At 42.8% G+C, this 20,836-nt stretch overlaps 1 protein-coding gene across 4 annotated transcripts in view; it reads left to right on the forward strand.

Moving 5' to 3' along the window:
- LOC139535474 (sodium-coupled neutral amino acid transporter 3-like) overlaps positions 1 to 20,836 on the forward strand; it is a 102,885-nt gene that overhangs the window by 51,162 nt on the left and 30,887 nt on the right. For 2 of the 4 annotated variants that reach the window (XM_071334899.1, XM_071334898.1), the window contains exons 2-5: positions 13,439 to 13,649; positions 14,422 to 14,442; positions 14,649 to 14,730; positions 17,095 to 17,210. In XM_071334899.1, coding sequence (XP_071191000.1) covers positions 13,534 to 13,649; positions 14,422 to 14,442; positions 14,649 to 14,730; positions 17,095 to 17,210 — 335 coding nt within the window. In that variant the 5' untranslated portion in view covers positions 13,439 to 13,533. The remainder of the gene's footprint in view (positions 1 to 13,438; positions 13,650 to 14,421; positions 14,443 to 14,648; positions 14,731 to 17,094; positions 17,211 to 20,836) is intronic. The other 2 variants (XM_071334901.1, XM_071334902.1) reach the window with 2 other exon arrangements.

The raw sequence follows: 20,836 nt of genomic DNA on the forward strand, positions 1-20,836 counted from the left end.
CAAAAAGTCATTTTCAGAGAAACGTGTCTGTTTCTGGTCTGCTTGTGTTGATGTCCTGCAGTAGCTAGCTTGCTAAATCTGCCCTTTTTTAAGCCATGGATGGAGATGGGGATTTGTACTTGTGGTTTTGACTTAATTCTCTTTACAGGCCAATGATTATGACGTCAATTAAGATCTAACCATAAATTAATGTATTGTGCCACTGGCCTGAGACGATTGAAGTTTAGTATGTAGCCTAGATGTAGCCTAGTACTCTCACGTTAACTAGCTAGCTAACTTAGCGGGTTCATTGTTACCCATGCAAGGAAGTTAGGCTAGCAAGCATTTTAGCTAGGTAGCCTATAATTTAACACAAAAAAAGTGTACTGAATGAGCCATTGACCGTTTTGCCAACATGAAAGAGAGGAGCATGGCATTGGCATTCAACTAGTCTACAAGTAGCGTGAGTTAATAAAAATATTTACTTGCGCATGCACACACATACAGACAGAAATCCTTGCCATGGACAGACACATAATATTTAGCGCAATTGATTGGACACATTTTTTGTATCTTTAAATTTGTTTTCAATATATTAAACAAAGCATATAGCCTTGTTTATTTGATGTTTAAAGGTTTAAGTTGAAATGTTGCTGGAATTGCTGGAATTGTTGTCTTTGTGTTGACTTGCGGTACCTCTGTGGTTCTAAATCAGCAGTTGTTTAGTAAACTGTCAAACGGTAACTTGCTTGACCATACTGCAGGTGATATAACTGTTTGTTACGTGCAATATTTGCTTTGTGGGCTTCACCGGACAGATGTTGCTCTCCGGTTTTGTGATGAAACAAACGTATGTGTAGTTGACTTTATCCCGCCACTGTGTCACTGTTGTCTTTTTGTTGTCACGGCCTTATTGTATATCACGGTGGCGTATGAACCAATGGGCTATAGAGCAAACAAATATCACAACATACTGTAGGTTGTAATATGGCTTTTTTACTGGCTTGGCTTCCTCAGTGATTTTACCCACACACCGCTACTGAATTTACATCCCATTAACATGCTTAGGGTAATGTATAAAAATGCTGGCCAGGCCATTGTTTTGTCTACCATGGCTCAAATCAAATGTTATTTGTCACATGCTTCATTATCAACAGGTGTAGACTAACAGTGAAGTGATTACTTACGGGTCCTTTTCCAACAATGCAGAGTAAAAGAAAATATACAAAAATGCAAATATAAAATAGAAATAGTGAATAAATAACAATAACAAATAAAAATACCATGGCTATATACAGAGAGTTCCAGTACCGAGTAACAGCTTCTACCCCAGTACCGGGGGTAGAAGCTGTTCAGGGTCCTGTTGGTTCAAGGTTTGGTGCACTGGTACCGCTTGCCGTGCGGTAGCAGAGAGAACAGTCTATGGCTTGGGTGGCTGAAGTCTGTCAATTCTTTGGATGACAATGCCCCGAGTGGTCACTGAATTGTTTGCTGAGCATGAAAACGATGTAAACCATCTGCCATGGCCGTCTCAGTCATCAGATCTTAACCCAATTGAACGCTTATGGGAGATTCTGGAGCGGCTGCCTGAGGCAGCGTTTTCCACCACCATCAACAAAACACCAAATGATGGAATTTCTCATTGAAGAATGGTGTTGCATCCTTCCAATAGAGTTCCAAACACTTGTAGAATCTATGCCAAGGTGCATTGAAGCTGTTCTGGCCCGTGGTGGCCCAATGCAATATTAAGACACTTTATGTTGGTGTTTCCCTTATTTTGTCAGTTACCGGTATCTGTTCATTAAAACACAACAACCACTGTAATGGATGCAGGTGTTTATTCTGACAGGGGCTTTGAATAAGGGGAGTAAATCAGAGTGTTGCGCAGTGAAAAGTCAATGTGAAATGTGAATTATTATGTCGATTTATAATTAATGGCAAATTTTGTGTGGGTTGATACATTTTTCGTAAGGGAAAAACAAGTCCAACATTTCAAATTACAAACTTCGGAAGCCATTTTAAATATACTACAAGTTTTAGATTTCCTGCAACAGGGTGATCAAATTAAGATCCTACATCTGTAGTTTGTAGTGATGGGAACTTCAGTTAAAATAAATAATATTTTGACTAATTTCATTCATTAGAGTCAGTAATGCCCAGAGCACTCAGGACCCCCCTACCGGTGAACGATGAACTAGCCTCTCGTTCACATGTCGTTCACCATATGGGACTTATTTAAGCTGTCATTTGTGATAGACTCGTAAACGTGTGCTTTAAACAATGTACAAGTGTTCATTGCTAGGCATACAAATACGATTATTTCTTAATAGATTTCAAACGACAGACCCTGGTTCGACCCCGGGCTGTATCACAACCGGCCGTGATCAGTCCGTAGGGTGGCGTACAATTGGCCCAGCGTCGTCCTGGTTAGGGTGTGGCTGGTGTAGGCCGTCATTGTAAATAAGAATTTGTTCTTAACTGATTTGTCTAGTTAAATAAAGGTTAAATAAAGAATGACAAAATAAACAAGGTCTAGTTGTGGCCACAATTGAACTAAATTGTGAGCGACTGTTGACGGAATACATTGCTTGACTGCCGCGAGGCTGATAAGCAAAGTTGTTCGCGAACTACAGCCCCCAAAACGATTTGTTCTCGACTTTGTTGAGCAGAGGCTGTGTATGTTTTGATTCTACAAAGCTGTGTCCATCATAACATTCAATTGGCAATTCATTTGATTTATTCTTGCAACATGTGATCAATTATCAGTTCTAAACATGTATTTTTCTTCTTTATGCTCATGATCTATTTCCCTGCACGCATATTACAGACAGTTGGCACTTGGTGGTTGGATCATGTCTCTGGATCCGCTGAGCCTGGAGGAGCATGATTAATCCTGCTGTAGGACTCATTGCGGCCAGCACTAGCAGGTCAAATGAACGACTAAATTCAACGAGTCTGTCAGAAAAATAAATCATAACTCTCCAGTCAGTAAGGAGTCTTTCATAAAGAATGAATCGTTCGCAAACTGCACATCACTAGTAGCTTGTGAAGTCACAAGTGTAAGCAGAGCCAATGGAGCCATCCTGACCTGGGCTCAGACCCAAAGTTGTGCCTCAAGTGTCAGGAGAAGCGAAGTAGCGCCTGGAGCCTAATTGCAAAGTGGCTCTGTGGCTAACACTCTGTTACCAGGCTGTTACCAGGCTGTTACTTAGAGCAATGTTCCCTCTATGTAACCTCTATAATGAAGTCAGCTCGGGAGGTTTATTTCCTTCATAAGAATTCTCAGCTGGGTATGTGTTTATTTCAGTGCCACTGACATTTTATTTTGCGTACCTGTCCTTTCATGTAGGTTGATTACTCACTTTGCAGTAAGTTGACATTTCGCCCCTGTTGCTTCCAAGAACAATGTTTCAATGTTTTCCTCACGACTCCCTCGGGCTGAGGGATTTTCTTGTGCCTGCGAAATTGGTTTTGGCTCTATGTCCAAACCAGACCATTGAGGAGAGGGGGAGTTTGCATCACTAAATGTTTTGCGTTGGCTTTGCTTCACCAGGTTTGGAAAGAAAGGGGTTAATTTGCGTAAAACCATTTTCACGTGTTTTGTTTTTACCGTGTTTGAAAATGCTTTGGTTGCTCTGTGTCTGCTTGGTTTCTGAGGTTGAATAAATTCAGTTGTGCAACTGACTAGGCATCCCTATTCTAGGGATAGTCTAGTCTTATGACGCTCTGCCTTTTCTAAACCTACTGCGGGTAGACTTCACGTTCTATACAGTGTGCTGTCACAGAGCTTTAGCCATTAGGGGGTGTGTCATTACACCATTCTATCTAATGGTCTATGGAAAGTATCATGGTTTTCCATTACAGTGGGACCACTGTGTTACATATCAAATATCACCGCGGCTTCAGTGCATTTCAATGGTTTCCAGCAAGCTATAACGATTGTCGCCTGACGTGGCTGAATTTGATGAGATGTGGTGTAACTGAGTGGAACAGCTGCACTTGAGATTATCAGCTCTATATCTCAACGTGGACTGACTGCTCATGGCACAGAGGCACCCCGTTCCCGCCGGCTCTGTCGCTAGATTCAGTCCACTTTGCCGTGCTCTCTGTGTATGTATCCCCATGCACACTTCTTTGGGTTCTCTCAGCCCCTGGTACTGTGAGAACGGGATGGAGGATCAAAGATGAAATGGTGGTCAAAACGTCCACGGCACTTTTGTTTTGTGGGAAAACATTTCTGTTCCACTCTTTCTTAATTACAAGGTAACAAACTAGTGAACAACTATGAACAACAAGATTATATTGTGGCCAATAGTAATGAATGGTAACTAATGTATTGTCATTTTGGGGTCATTTTTAATATAATATGTAAACACTTTTACAAGCATATTCTATTCTTATTTACAATAAAAATGATTGAACATGTATTTCAATATGATTGAAATAGGCTTATAGCCTACTGCCCTTAAACTCAACACTGGACCTTGAAGCCAGTTCCACTGCATTTTTTCATTGTTCCCCTCTAATCAGAGACTGATTTAGACCTGGGACACCAGGTGTGCAATTAATTATCAGATAGAACAGAAAACCAGCAGGCTCTGGACCTCATAGGGTAAGAGTTGAGTACCCCTGGCCTACTGTTTATATTTTAATGCAGTCATCTCGGTTTTTATTTGAAGCATATTGTTATATGTCACTTGTTTCTATCAAGTGCAAAGACATTGGAAACTTATTTTGTACTGAAGTTATCGGCGGTCACAGAGAGATTCTATGTATAGCGGAGATCTTCTATTTTTGTTCAGTGTACATACAGTACCAGTTAAAAGTTTGGACACACCTACTCATTCAAGGGTTTTTCTTTATTTTTACTATTTTCTACATTGTAGGATAATAGTGAAGACATCAAAATTACGAAATAACACAAATGGAATCATGTAGTAACCAAAAAAATTCTTCAAAGTAGCCACCCTTTGCCTTGATGACAGCTTTGCACACTCTTGGCATTCTCTCAACCAGCTTCGTGAGGTAGTTACCTGGAATGCATTTCCATTAACAGGTGTGTACCTTGTTAAAAGTTAATGCATTTGAGCCAATCAGTTGTGTTGTGACAAGCGAGCACTTCCAGGCTGTCTGTGCTGGTATCTTGTGGTGGCAGCTCCTGACGTACCGACACACGGACTGGGCAGTGGGCATCTCTCCACGTGTGCCCACTGCCTGCTCCGGCTCTGTGCCCGCCCTGTTTCCCCCCCCCCTGGCCAACAGATGGAGACTCTGAGTTCAAGAGAATGGAACTAAATTGGCAGCATGCTACACTGATGGGTTAAGATTAAGACATCAACCAAGTCATAGAATAAAGAATGTAAAAAGCTAACACGCTGAAGTGTTTTCCAGACAGATGTGGCTAGGGGACAAGGTGTTTATAGTAAGGTTAGTCACATTGAGGATGGCTATAGGATCCGCTGTACACTAATAGAGCTGACGGACAGTGAAAAATAGGTTGGCGAAAATGCTTCCTTCCACTCGGCCTGTTTTTACTCACCTCACACCTGGCAACACTTTTCAAGGGGGTTTATTTTGAGTCAGATTGAGACGGCAACAAGGAGCTCTCAGGTGTTTGTGTGGCTAATGGGTTACATAACAGCACCATGGAACCGTAGGTTAAAGGATGACCCTGCTGTGTAGCATGGTGTGACACGTGTGGTCATACCCTCTGTAGCTGGAGATACATACTGGGGTGAGGGCAGGCGTGTGTTATAGGAAAACACCCCACCCCCCCAACTGCCCTCCAACCACCCCCAAACACCCCCAAACACCCCCAACGGGCCCCAACCGTCCCCTGCCTGTAGAAGTGGATGAGGAGCATGGTGTGGAATGCACACCCCTCCTGAAGCGGATGTGGTACATGGTATAGTATGTCAGAAGGTATTGCTGGCTATTTAAGACATCTGGGACAGGAGCTTCAAAAACCTGAACACATGCAGTAATGCAGAGACAGCAGTTGATGCCTCTATCAATATAGTTAGGGTATCCTGAGTGGCGCAGCGGTCTAAGTCACTGCATCACAGGGTGTCACTATAGACCCGGGTTCGATATTGCGCTGTATCACAACCAGCCGTGATCGGGAGTAACATAGGGTGGCGCACAATTGGCCCAGCGTCGCCCGGGTTAGGAGAGTGTTTGGCCGGGGTAGGCCGTCATTGTAAATAAGAATTTGTTCTTAACTGACTTGACTTCCCCCGGGCAAGTCTTACACTAAAGTATAATTCTAAACCTGCCTCATATGAAGATTACAGGCCGTTGATGGTGTGTCTTTGCTGCTTGACAGGACTAAGTCACCTAAACTTGGGCTTTCTATGGTTGTAGGCCTCAGCGGCCTGGCCCTGTCTTACTAATATGGCCTCCTCCTCTCACTCTGTTCCTCTCCCAGGGTCAGCAGCAGCTGTATGGCAGGGTGCTGCTGATGTTTGTTTGTTATGCCATGTGGCTCTGTGTGTCACCAGAGCCGGTGAAAGTGTTTTACAAGTCACCAGAGCAGGTCAATACTGTCTGATTAACTATGTTGACTTTGGGGTAAAAACAGAAGCTACCCACGGCCACTAATGGTCCCCACTCACCTTCATTCCCCCCTGCTTAACAGGAGTAAACTCAGGGATGCCATTGTAGAATACTAGTAAAACATCTTCCAACAGAAAACGTTTTGCAACTAAAACAAGCATGTCTGGGGCCTCCCAAGTGGCGCAGTGGTCTAAGGCACTGCTACGTAGTGCTAGAGGCATCACTACAGACTCGAGTTCGATCCCAGACTGTGTTGCAGCCGGCCGTGACCGGGAGACCCATAAGGCGACGCACAATTGGCCCAGCGTCGTCCGGGTTAGGGGAGGGTTTGGCCGGCCGGGATGTCTTTGTGCCACCGTGCTCTAGCAACTGACCGGCCGAGTGCATGCACGCTGACTCGTGTCGCCAGTTGTACGCTGTTTCCTCTGAAACTTTGGTGCGGCTGGCTTCCGGGTTAAGCGAGCAGTGTGTCAAGAAGCAGTGTGGCTTGGCAGGGTTGTGTTTCGGAGGATGCATGGCTCTCGACCTTCGCCTCTCCCGAGTCCGTATTGGAGTTGCAGCGATGGGACAAGACTGCAACTACCAATTGGATATCACGAAATTGGGGAGAAAAAGGGGTAAAAAGTACAACAACAAAAAATGGCTTATTAGACAAGTTTAAGTTAGTCCCTTCACGTTTCAGCTGTTTGCTTCGGTTTGGTTCCTAGTAAATACACTCCTGGTCTGTGTGTTGGATTGGGTTGGGTAGGGCGGGCACAGTGACACATACAGTACAGAGTAAATAAGGGGTTATAACAACCCAAGATAAATACACGAACATTGAAAGATGTGTGTGTGTCTGACTGTGTAAAAATGGAAGTGGACTCTTCTAACAAGTGGATTCTGTGAGACGTCTTACCGTTGGACCCATCTCAGTAACAAGAGGACTACAAGTAAAGGACATAGACAGGTTGTACAGCCAGCTGCTCTATAAATACACACACATAATGATTCCATGTGCGTTCATATTCTCCAGAGTGCAGAGCTTTCTGGGAACAATTCACCAAATCCAATGGGACAACGTGATTGAAATTGATTCAGAAAAGCCTATGGCAAACGCTTGTATGATTCAGAAAATCAATTACGATGTACTTACTAACAATGAGTCACAGAGAAAGGAACGTGTTGCTTTTATAAGCCATAGTCAATGATTACGGTTGTAAAGAGTGGACGCTACTCCATTAGTGCAACGGTAATAAATGCATGTACTGGGATCTTCCTGACGTAACACCCCTATCCAATCATATAATTTTCATTTAATACAGTGTTTACGTTGGGAAATAAACTCCATACGTATTCAAATATTTACATTGGGCCTGACAATGAGAACCGCATCTGTAGCCAGAGAGCATCGAGGAAGTGAATGAGAAGAGAAAATGAGCCAAATAAAGTATAGAGACAGGAAATGCACACAGTGGCCATACAGAGACTGGGGGCTAAAGGTGCAGAGCAAGAGAGACAGCAGTATGAGAGAGTCTACAGAAGCCTGAGATACCGTGAAACGTTCTGGAACAAATTCAGACAGTGACAGGTCGGATAATAAACATTGCTTTAATATTCCCATGCTCAAAATGAAAGATGAGGATACTTTGGTAATTAGAGTGTATTTGATGTAGTGGGATAATATATCTTGAACTTGAACTCAACTATAATGTTATTTCTGTCCCCAGGGACACTAAAGTGGCCTAGCAACTCAGCAGAAGCAATATGCTATTATTGAGGGAGATCTTAGCACTACACATTCCATAGACTACTTCTCACCCACAAGGGGATAGGTACAGTCCATGTGTATTCTCTGTGTGTCTCGCTCTTTGTCTGTGTTTATCTGTCTAGTGGAAATTGGGTGTCGTCTTTTCTTTGACCCTGAACTGACCATGTCACGTCTTCCAAAAAGTGTGGTCTGCCAGTGTCCTAGATCATCAGCCAAGGCCATGGATATAAAACGGGGCCTAAATAGACACAGGTATAACATATACAGCTGGCCTTCTGCTGACTCATCTGATCTTTAATAACCTTTGATAGAATAAATCCTGGATCTATCTCCTCACTGCTTGATCCAGCTCCTGCCAGGCAGCACTGCACCCCACCAAGGCAGAGAGGAAACATGAAAGATTGATCTTTTGCAACCTTTCAGATTCGAATTAATGAGTGATGTTACATTTGAACCTTTACTCGCATGTCCCTCATTTCGAAGCCGCTGAGAGACATTCAAGGTCTCCAATGAACCTCACTGTGGCTAGGTTTCCTTATGTTAATCACATATTGTAATGTTCACTTTAAAACTGGAGTGGTGTTGGGTGATCCATTACCAGCTGTGTGGAGAGCTGCGGCTAAAGATGCTCTGCCGGGCAGGGTGACACTTGTTGTGGTGACACAATGGGGCTGCTGTCTTCTCCCAGGAAGCAGCTAGATAACGACAACAGCCCATTGTCTGTGGAACGGACTCCTCCGGGGCCTCTGATCTCACAGAGGAAATTGGAAATGGGGTTAAATCGGTGTCACTGAGGTCATGCAACCCAGTGGGGAGTAACTACACCATCATCGTAGAAAAGTTAACTCCCGCACATAATTAAATATTTGTTATTGGTCACATGCGCCGAATACAACAGGTGCAGACTTTACCATGAAATGCTTACTTAAGAGCCCATTCCCAACAATGCAGAGTTAAGTAAGACAAATATTTGCTGAATAAAAAAGGAAATAGTAGCACAATAAAATAACAATAACAAGGCTATATACAGGGAGTACTAGTACCGAGTCAATGTGCAGGGGTACGAGGTAGTTGAGGTGTAGGTAGGGGTAAAAGTGACTAAGCAATCAGGATATATACCACTGATCAAAAATATACACGCAACATGCAACCATTTGAACGATTTTACTGAGTTACAGTTCATATTAGGAAATCAATCAATTGAAATAAATAAATTAGGCCCGAATCTATGGATTTCACATAACTGGGAATACAGATATGCATCTGTTGGTCACAGATAACTTTTTAAAAAGGTAGGGGTGTGGATCAGAAAACCAGTCAGTATCTGGTGTGATCACCATTTGCCTCATGGAGCGCGACACATCTCCTTCGCATCTAGTTGATCAGGCTGTTGATTGTGGCCTTTGGAATGTTGTCCCACTCTTCTTCAATGGCTGTGCAAAGTTGCTGGATATTGGAGGGACCTGGTACACGCTGTCGTACACGTCGATCCAGAATATCCCAAACATGCTCAATGGGTGACATGTCTGGTGATTGTGCAGGCCATAGAAAAACTGGGACATCTTCAGCTTCCAGGAATTGTGTACAGATCCTTGCAACATTGGGCCTTGCATTATCATGCTGAAACATGAGGTGATGGCGGCGGATGAATGGCACGACAATGGGCCTAAGGATCTCGTCACGGTATCTCTGTGCATTCAAATGGCCATCGATAAAATTCAGTGGTGTTCGTTGTCCGTAGCTTATGCCTGCCCATACCATAACCCCACCGCCACCATGGGGCTCTCTGTTCACAACATTGATATCAGCAAACCGCTCACCCACAGAACGGCATACACACTGTCTGCCATCTGCCTGGTACAGTTGAAACTGGGATTCATCTGTGAAGAGCACACTTCTCCAGCGTGCCAGTGGCCATCGAAGGTGAGGATTTGCCCACTGAAGTTGGTTACGACGCCAAACTGCAATCAGGTCAAGACCCTGGTGAGGACGACGAGCACGCAGATAAGCTTCCTTGAGATGGTTTGTGACAGTTTGTGCAGAAATACTTTGGATGTGCAAACCCACAATTACATCAGCTGTCCGGGTGGCTCATCTCAGACCATCCCGCAGGTGAAGAAGCTGGATGTGGAGGTCCTGGGCTGGAGTGTTACATGTGACCTGCGGTTGTAAAGCCGGTTGGACATAATGCCAAATTCTCTAAAAAGATGTTGGAGGTGGCTTATGGTAGAGAAATGAACATTAAATTATCTGGCAACAGCTCTGGTGGACATTCTTGCGGTCAGCATGCCAATTGCACACTTGCTCAAAACCCGAGACGTCTATGGCATTGTGTTATGTGACAAAACTGCACATTTTAGAGTGACCTTTTATTGTCTCCAGCGCAACGTGCACATGTATAATGATCATGCTGTTTAATCAGCTTCTTGATATGCCACACCTGCCAGGTGGATGGATTATCTTGGCAAAGGAGAAATGCTCACTAACAGAGATGCTCACAGAGATGTGAACAAATTTGTGCACAAAATGATTTGAGAGTAATAAGCTTTTTGTGCGTATGGAACATTTCTGGGGTCTTTTATTTCAGCTCATGAAACATGGGACCAACACTTTACATTCATATTTTTGTTCAGTATAATAAACATAGTAGCAGCAGTATATGTGAAGAGTGTGAAAGCGTTTATATGTGTGTGTGCATCAATAGCATCAATATGCATGTATGTGTGTGTGTGTGTGTTTTATGTGTGTGAGTGTATGTAATGTGTGTGTGTGTGTGTGTGTGTGTGTGTGTGTGTGTGTGTGTGTGTGTGTGTGTGTGTGTGTGTGTGTGTGTGTGTGTGTGTGTGTGTGTGTGTGTGTGTGTTGGAGTGTGCAAGACAGTCAAAAAATAAAGTAAAATAAATACATAAATAATAAAGGGGGTCAATGTAAATAGCCCGGGTTGTCATTTGATTAACTGTTCAACAGATGGTTTGGTTTGAACCTCGTGATCACCCTTACAAAAATGTACCTTGATAGTACAATGAAAAAAATACCATGGTTTTGTACTAGCAGCATGTAGTGAAACATGAAAGCATGGTAGTTGTTTCCAATGTATTATCATGATTGTCTGTGTCCCACTATTTTTCAGGTAAAGTGACCAAAAACATAGTATATGGTACTATACTGGTCACATAATGGTCACATAATGCAACATTGACTTCTCGCTCTGCAATGGCAAAGCGTAGGCAGTGGTGGGAAAAGTACACCATTGTCATACTTGAGTAAAAGTAAAGATACCTTAATAGAAAATGACTCAAGTAAAAGTGAAAGTCATCCAGTAAAATACTACTTGAGTAAAAGTCTAAAAGTATTTGGGTTTAAATATACTCAAATATCAAAAGTAAACAAATTGCTAAAATATACTTAAGTATCAAAAGTAATAGTAAAAGTATAAACCATTTCAAAGTCTTTATATTAAGCAAACCAGATGGCACCATATTTTTTAAATATATTTTTTTCGGATAGCCAGGGGCATACTCCAACACTCATTTACAAATAAAGCATTTGTGTTGAGTGAAAGCATTTGTGTTGAGTAACGGACTCTTATAAATGAGTTAAACTATCAAAACATCATTAAAAAAATTACAATAATATATTATCACTCTGCTTAACTTGGTGTTTCATATCCTATGCTTTATAACTCGCTCACTGTGAAGAAAAGGTTTAAAATAATCGTTTTATCTGGTGCTTCTCTCTTCAGTTTTCAGTTGTCTCTCTCGTTCAAATGACTCCTTAGGCGTGTTCACACTGCACATTAGTCCAGGGCTAAGTGCCTCCTAAACGAGTGTTCATACTTACACATTCTAAAGTAAGCTAGCACCATCCTTAGCCCAGGGCTAGCTGGCTCTGCTCCAGAGCAGGGTTAGCACTGACTTTTCAGGGTTAGTCCCATAAACACAGTGCCAAAATAGCCAGTGTGAAACGGGGTCAAAAACGATTATGTAATGTCTGTAATGTGTTCTGCACATTATTTTGATAAGAAAATTCATACTATTTATTCCTTCCATCTGAGGACAAAAACCAAAAGACTTAAATCCGTGGAAAAGCATAGGCTTGCAAAGGTTAGGCTACCATACTGTATATTTCACATTCTCACACACTTCTGGTTGGCAATTCAGGGAACCCAAACATGAGCAAAAAACAATACTATTAATACAGTATTACCCCTTTTTTGACAGCAACTATTCTCTTTTTCATTGATGTTACAGACAACTAGTGGCAGCCTAATGCCTCTTATCAGAAACGTGCCTATACTGGTATATAAATGCATCAGTATAATACCAACCAACCTCTTTTGACCTTGGTGGGTTTATTTATCTAATGCATTATACTGCCATTGTACCATAGTAAGCCACAATTAATAAAGATGGTACCATATAATATTTTTTTGGTACCATTTATCATAGTTGCACGTTACCATGGGCTACCGAGTGGCCCAGCGGTCTAAGGCACTGCATCTCAGTGCTAGAGGTGTCACTACAGACCCTGGTTTGATTCCAGGCTGTATCACAACCGGCCGTGATTGGGAGTCCCGTAGGGCGGTGCACAATTAGCCCAGCGTCGTCCGGGTTAGGGTTTGGCTGGGGCAGGCCGTCATTGTAAATAATAATTTGTTCTGAACTGACTTGCCTAGTTAAATAAAGGTTAAATTAAAAATACATTAAAAAAGAATGTAGAATGCAGGTTAAAGCCATGGTATTTCCATGATCCACATCTATACCATGGTATAAATGATGCAATACCATGGTATTATATAGGTTCATGGAAGTACCATCATACCTTAAAGCTATATTTGTAAGGGCAGCTCAGAAATGGGCTTCCTGTGTAAACACAGCCAATGTATGCAGGAAATGTTTGAAACAGGTCATATCTTGGGTGTTGAAGTGAAAGGTTTACTGTGTAAATAAGAGTAGCCAGATAGTCATTAGCAGAGAGAGAGAGACTCGCTGTTCAGGTGTATTGTGGAATTCAGTTGGATGTATTTACAGAAATGCAGTATTAACACACTCAAGTGTCCCCAAATGGTCGTATCCAGTAGAAACACAAGAAGATAAACAGAAGAGTAGCTATGGGATCTGTGTCAATGAAATACGTTCTGTCTCTCTCCTCTAGATACAGTATCTGAGGGAGCTGACTGAGAGGACCACACCCAGTGTACACACACCACACGAGCCAAACAGACTTCTGGGATAACTGCTGACTAGAGTATGGAGCCGGCCCAATCAGAGATGAGCATCTTGGGATGCTCGCCCAATGGGAAAGGTCACAACCTAGGAGATGACAAGTATGTGCCTATGAAGACCATGCCAGAGGAATTAGACACGTGAGATTCTTTTTGCTGTACCTATACATTATTATCACATAATTGTATTGTTCAACAACCACAACTAATCAGAATCAAGGCTGTGCATATCTGTCCGATAAGCATCTGAAAAGTTCTATACACTCACCTGATTGTCTTTGTGCCTCTAAACCACAGAAACAATACAATACAATACAATGAATTTCATTCCAATTGTTTTTGAACTGATGCTTCGATATTATTATTGCATAAGGGCGGTGACATTTAGCCCGCTGTTGTGCCCAGCCCAATAGACTGGAGAGAGTAATGGGTTTTGTGCTGTGTTGTGTTAAACTGTGAACGTGTCATGTGTTGTCATCATTTACCTGCCAGTATGGAAACCAAAGCCCATTTAACAGTCTGTAAATGTCATCTGTGTTTTTCTAAAATACAGGAGCCTGTATTCATCAGGGTTTGGGGTCAATTCCTTTTCAATTCAATCAATTCTGGAAATAAACTGAAATTCTAATTTCAACCCTGATATTCATCCACATGATTCTATCCAAAAGCGGGTAACTTACCCTCTAATACAGACACCATTTTACAGACAAAACCCGGTTTCTATTTCCGCCATGCAAATTGTGTTTCGCTCGCCCAGTCCTCCTTGCTAATAAGTGTATGACATCAGCAATGAGGATGAAGTGTGTATACGCCGTGAATGACGTCTGAACAGACAATATAACTGATATCCTAAGTGCATGTTTGCCCTGTTTTTGTCCCATCGTCGCCCTTGGATCCTTTGTTTGCCACACAGAAATGGTACTCAAAATGCCAGGTATGTTTATACTTCAGATACACAGTCACACAGACACAATCTCTATCTAGTAGGCTCACTGACTATGTAGCATCATTACCACACAAACAATCCTTTAAGTGAAGCACGTTGCCACTGTTTTGACATGAAACTCCCTTCTATCTGTGTAGCTTGAGTCCCTCGTTTTAGTGACTATCGATTGTAATGTCCTTTTCTGTTTCGCCCAGGTTTGATGATCCCGATGGCATCCTGGAGAGTGAGGAGTTTTTGCCCAACGAAGATGGGAAGAAGCCCATGCGCTTCACAGATGTTAGTGTGACTGACTTCACTATCGCCACAACTGAAACATTACTCACTGGGCTGTTTCCCAAATGGCACCCTATTCCCTATGTCGAGCCCGTATGACAAGTTGACATGGCCACATTTGTCATCTATTTCTTGTTATGATGGATGTCGCTCATAGCCTACATGTCTTTTTGTCTTTGTTAAAGCACATAGATGTGCATGAAACTGGAAGCAAAAAAACATATGCAGAAATGTGCCTTTCTGCCTTTTTAATTTAGTTTAACGTCAGTGGGTCTAGTCAAGGAAGAATCATGTACAGTATATTGGCCACACTCCACTTACCAAGACCATTGCCAAATGAGGAGCACTGTCACCGGCTTTTATAGTAAGCCCTGAGGTGGTGTAATGAGCCTACAGTGGTACCGCCCAGCATATCTAGAAGGGAGTGTATTTCATACCGAATTCCTCCCTTGGGATGATGTAGAGGCACCTTCTCAAGGTGATTTCAATGGTAGAGTTGAACCGCTAGGGCCCTCAAACTCAACTCAGGACCTCAAAGGCAGTTGCACTGCTTTTTTTCATTGTTTCCCTCTAATCAGGGACTGATTTAGACCTGGGACACCAGGTGGGTGCAATTAATTATCAGGTAGAACAGAAAACCAGCAGACTCCGGACCTCTTGGGGCAAGAGTTGAATACCAATGCGCTAGGGCCAAAAAAGAGCTAGATTAACTACTAAAATACCAAATATATCACTTTTGCAACAAACTGTCAAAATGAAGACTAGAATTGACGTGTTTCACTAAAACTAAGCCTAAAACATCTGGTTTTCGATTATTATTATTTATTTTTTTACATGACAATTACTCTTTAAATTCGTCTGTGCCCATAGGATAACCCTTTGAAGAACCCTTTTTGGTTCCATGTAGTACCCTTTCTACAGAGGGTTGTACATGGAAACCAAAAGGGTTCTACCTGAACCCAAAAGGGTTCTCCAATGGGGACAGACGAAGAACCCTTTTGGAACCCTTTTTTCTAAGAGTTTACCCAGCTAGCACATTTGGTTCCTTGGAAGTTGTGGGAACATAACTTTTTGGTTTCCCTTTGGTTCTGGGAACGAAGCAATACGTTTCCTGACCAGTAAAACAGAAAATGATTTCAACATTCTTGAACTCCAAACACAGATAGGACACATGGAAATTAATCATTAGTCATGCAATCACAATTTTTTTTCTTGTGGCACGGCATCAGTAAGATTCAAACCTATATTCTGTTATCTATCCATGGAATTAGTCCACTGTACCACCAGGATGGAACTAGCATACCATATTTTTTTTATCACTTGTACAAAACTGTTCATTTTAGTCTATTCAAACAGACCCCATGTCAAAGGAAACAAGCATTAATTAACATTAGGTGTGGCCAATTAGTGGGCGAGGCTAACATACCTGAACTCACAAGATCAAGGATAGATAGTTTTGTTGAAGCTGAGAACAGAATATATATTTTTTTCAATAACATTCTTAGAACGTTATTTGTACATTACTAATGTTTTCTTGTTTTTTTATTTTTATTTAACCTTTATTTAACTAGGCACGTCAGTTAAGAACAAATTCTTATTTTCAATGACGGCCTAGGAACACTGGGTTAACTGCCTTGTTCAGGGGCAGAACACCAGATTTCTACCTTGTCAGCTCGGGGATTCGATCTCGTAACCTTTCAGTTACGAGTCCAACACTCTAACCACGAGGCTACCTGCCACCCCGCCCCATGGAAAGGGTTCTTAATGTTCTGAGAACATAACTTTAGATAGAGCCATGAGTAAACCTGCAGAAAACGTTATGCTGATGTACTGAAATTCCCACAAGGAGAATGTTGTTTCTTAACGTTCTCTGAACTATTAGAGAATATTCCCAATGTCAAACCAGTTGGAGAACGTTCCTAGAACATTACCCAAATGTAATTAAATCTAACCATGTTTGAACGTTTAGTAATAGTTCTGTTAAAGTAATGAAATACCAAGATCAATAACGTTATTTTTGTAAAGTTCCTTAAATGTGCTGAGAATTTTACAAAGCCAAGCAACTATCCTGTACCATTCCCAGAACGTTCTTGAAAGGTTGTATGTAAAATAACCATAGGACAACCACACTCACACCAAGCTCTAAGAAACATATGGTTATCAGAAAACTATGTGCTAGCTGGGTAGAGAATAGGGTGTCAATGGGGTGCCATTTGGGAAGCAGACACTATGCTAATGACACATTCGGCTTGTCACATTGCACTTGATAAGAACATGAGTTTTGAAATGTAAGGAAATCTGAACTTTTCAGCTATACATTATTATTGAATGAACTGAATCTGAGATTGTTCTATTTGTTTTGATCAGTTTGAGGGAAAGACGTCTTTCGGCATGTCTGTGTTCAACCTGGGGAATGCTATCATGGGCAGTGGAATCCTGGGACTGGCTTATGCCATGGCCAACACTGGCATCCTCCTCTTCCTGTAAGTCAAACTGTCAGCTTTCTACATGTCTCTACATGTCTGTAATAATGACTGTAAGTCGCTCCGGATAAGAGCGTCTGTTTAAAATACCAAAATGTCAAATCCTGCCCATGCTTCCTAACGGTCTCCTAGTCTTTCCGTTCCCCACTTGGCTTAGTGTTTTTGTCCTTCCTCTTCTCATAAAACCCGGGAAACTGCAATAAGACACACTGACTTTCAAATCACTGACACACTGAGCACAGACACAGTAGGAGTCACACATTAGCTATTGGTTGGTCTCTGTTGATAGTAGCGCTGCAAGCTTGTTGTGATATGATATCCCTTTGCTTAACAAGAGAGCCTGTAGAGAACGTGCTCCCCAGTCCCAGTTATAGCCTTTCGGTTGCACATAGAGTCCACACAGTGGAAAGGGCCAGGGTGGGGGTTGAAAATAGCCACGACCTTCGCTTGTAGGAGGGAGCTGGGACAGCCAGGAATGCTATTTGCCCAGAGCCCCAGCCTGCCTGCCTGCCTCAAGAAGGGTCCTGTGCCTGGGTGGGGTGATAAGGGGCCAGGGTGGGGCTGGAGGCAGGGTAAGGGTCTGTGGTGACGTGACACTTCTCATGGCATGATCCACACTATCCCCTCCCTCCCATCCTCCAGTATTCTCCAACCCTTGTCCCCGCCCCTGTGGACACATACAGGCCCCAGAAAGGCCACAGCCCAGAATAGCCCCGCCTGCCAGTCCCCACGCCACTGGCCCCCTCTGTAGCGTTGGACATGTCCTCCCCTCTCCTTGCTCTGTCCCTCCTCCCTCTGCCCCCCTGTCCATCTCATGGAAACATACAGCTTCTCATGGAAACATACAGCTTCTCATGGAAACATACAGCTTCTCATGGAAACATACAGCTTCTCATGGAAACATACAGCTTCTCATGGAAACATACAGCTTCTCATGGAAACATACAGCTCCTGTTTATCGCTTTTGTGACTCCAGGTTATAGTACAGGAGAGCTTAGGTTCAAAAGGTTTAGACAGATATATTTGTTTGGACTTTGAGAAGCGGGAATCAATTCACATGGATTTGTTTTACTGTGTATTCTGCCCCATGGATGTTTCTTTCCATCCAAGTACAGTATTATCGACTTTGGACTCAAAGTATTGTCTTCTGGTAAAAGTAAGCTGATAAGTCTAGATTCCTGTAGCAAGCTAAATGTGATCAAATTTCCAAGTCCTAGTTCTTTTCCGATGGAAAAACAGACCATGTTATATTAGCAACTATATTGGATATTGGTTGCATTGTGGGTGTGACCGACACACAGCCTTCTTTGTCTCTCAAGGGTAACATACGGTAAAAAATACAGGGTTTCTCAAGGGAGACCTAAATAGATGTTCTCTGCCTCCCTCAGCATATTATCACACCCTAGCAGTTCCAATGGGATGTGGGGAGAGCTCTGAAAACGTCATTTAAACACGAGACCTGAGAACTCAGATTCCACGCTCACAACGTGACATTTCCTGGACAATGAACCAAACCAACCATTAAGCAACTCATAATGGCTCTCGTGACTCCTGCACTCTAAAGAATGCTGGTTTAAAAAGCAACCCAGCACTGGGTAAATAGTGGGCGGAACACATGTCAGGTTATTTTTGACCCAGCACTTGGGTCACTTAGTTGGGTTATTGAGCTATGCTCAGATGGGCAGTATTTCTGTTACATTTATTTAAAATTCATATTTGAATTACGTCTGAGTATTTTGTATTACACTGGGCTGAACTACACTCCAATGTATTTTGTGACAAGATAGTTTTGAAAGCTGTAATTTGTATTTTCAAAATTCTATACCATTTCGCTATAGTGGTTCACAATTTTGTGGCCCCTTTTCACCCTAAATTGGTATTAGGAGTCTGATCGGACTATGGTGTTGATAAGAGTGTCTGCTAAATTAACTAAATATAAATGTATATGTAAAAATAAACAATTGCAAAGCATGCCAATGTAAAATCCGAATGAGTTCCGCTCCGAAACAAGGCTAATGACAATACCCAGTGTGCTTTGCATTTGCTCATTTTCACATATATATTTTGGCCATTTAGCACAGGGTTTCCCAAATTCGGTCCTGGGGTCCTCACCTGGGTGCACATTTTGGTTTTTGCCCTACCACTACACAGCTGATTCAAATAATCAAAGCTTGATGATGAGTTGGTTATTTGAATCGGCTGTGTAGTGCTAGGGCAAAAAACAAAACATGCACCCAGGGGGGCCCCAGGATTTAGCAGAAACCCTGATATAGCAAATGCTCTTATCCAGAGTGACAGTGCATTCAAGGTAGATAAACAACATATCACAGTCATAGCAAGTAAGATGTTTCTGTAACCGTTATCTTCTTTTTATTTTGATACATTGTCTTTAGGGTAATTTATAGTTGTAATTTGTAATTTAAACCCATCCCTGGCTATTACCCACCGGGTCAGATCAGAAGACTGGAGGCATGGCTTAGTAGGCGTGTGGCATTCAGATTGTTATTTTCGTCGACCCGTGAGAATAAATGTCATTCAGTATTGTCAACACAATTGAGTACTGACGCTTTTGTAGCTTTAATGAGGCTTACACAAGCGTATGAGTTCCTCAAGTGTCTATGCATATCCCAATGTTGGGATAGGTACCACTGTTATAATGTTTAAATAATAATGTTATTAAAAAAAATCAAAAAAACAAATGCATTCAATAAAAAAACAGGTAGCAATAATCAGTCCATCAATTAGTTAATCAGTCAGTCAGTCTGTGGGAGTGGATGACGGTGTGTTAGTACGGTGTGTTAGTGTCTTTGTGCTGTGGGAGGGGAAGTGGTGGGGACTGGGCTGGCAGTTGCTGGATGGATGTAGTAGTTGTGGTTGGTCGGTGCTGTGTCCAGGGTTGTTGCTGGTGTTAGGGCTGTGACTGGGACCGGGAAAACCTGGGTTGGTGTTTGGGCTGGGTTGGATATAAGGGGGTGGTGCTGGGACTGGGGAAAACAGGACCGGTAACCAGGAACTGGGGCTGGTGCTGGGTCGGGATCTGTAGAGGGGAAGAAGGAAAATCTGAGGAGCGAGTAGACACACAATGGAGCCTTAGACCCAGAGGTCAATGGTGGTACTTCCCTGTGGGCTGCTCGGCTGAAGATATTTTGTCCCTCCTCCATGCCTCGTTTGGTGCTGGGACTGGATCTGCAGAGGGGAGGAAGGACAACCTGGGGAGCAAGCAGACACCCAAGGGAGTCCTAGACTATTGTGGCACTCCCCTGTGGTCTGCTCGCTTGGTCCCTCTTTTCCGTGTCTCTGCCGGTGTCCTGTTGCTGTGACTGGGTCTGGTGATGGATCTGTAGAGGGGAGGAAGGACAACCTGAGGAGCGAGCAGACACAACTGGAAGTGATGGTACCCCCACTGTGGCTTTCTCACATAAGTCTAGATCTTTGGTCCTTCCTCTGGTGTGGTGATGACTGGTTCCTGATTCTGGTGAGAGGGATAAGTGTAATCGGAGAAAGGGGGAAATTAATGGAGAGGGATCAGAGGGTGGGGGTGATGGAGGGTATGTTCATCAGTCTGGGCCGGTGTTGGAGGAGGAGCGGTGTGGCGATAAGGCTGGACGCTGGAAGACAGAGGGAGC

Source organism: Salvelinus alpinus, chromosome 12 (genome assembly GCF_045679555.1).
Source record: "Salvelinus alpinus chromosome 12, SLU_Salpinus.1, whole genome shotgun sequence".
In the NCBI taxonomy this organism is placed as follows: domain Eukaryota; kingdom Metazoa; phylum Chordata; class Actinopteri; order Salmoniformes; family Salmonidae; genus Salvelinus; species Salvelinus alpinus.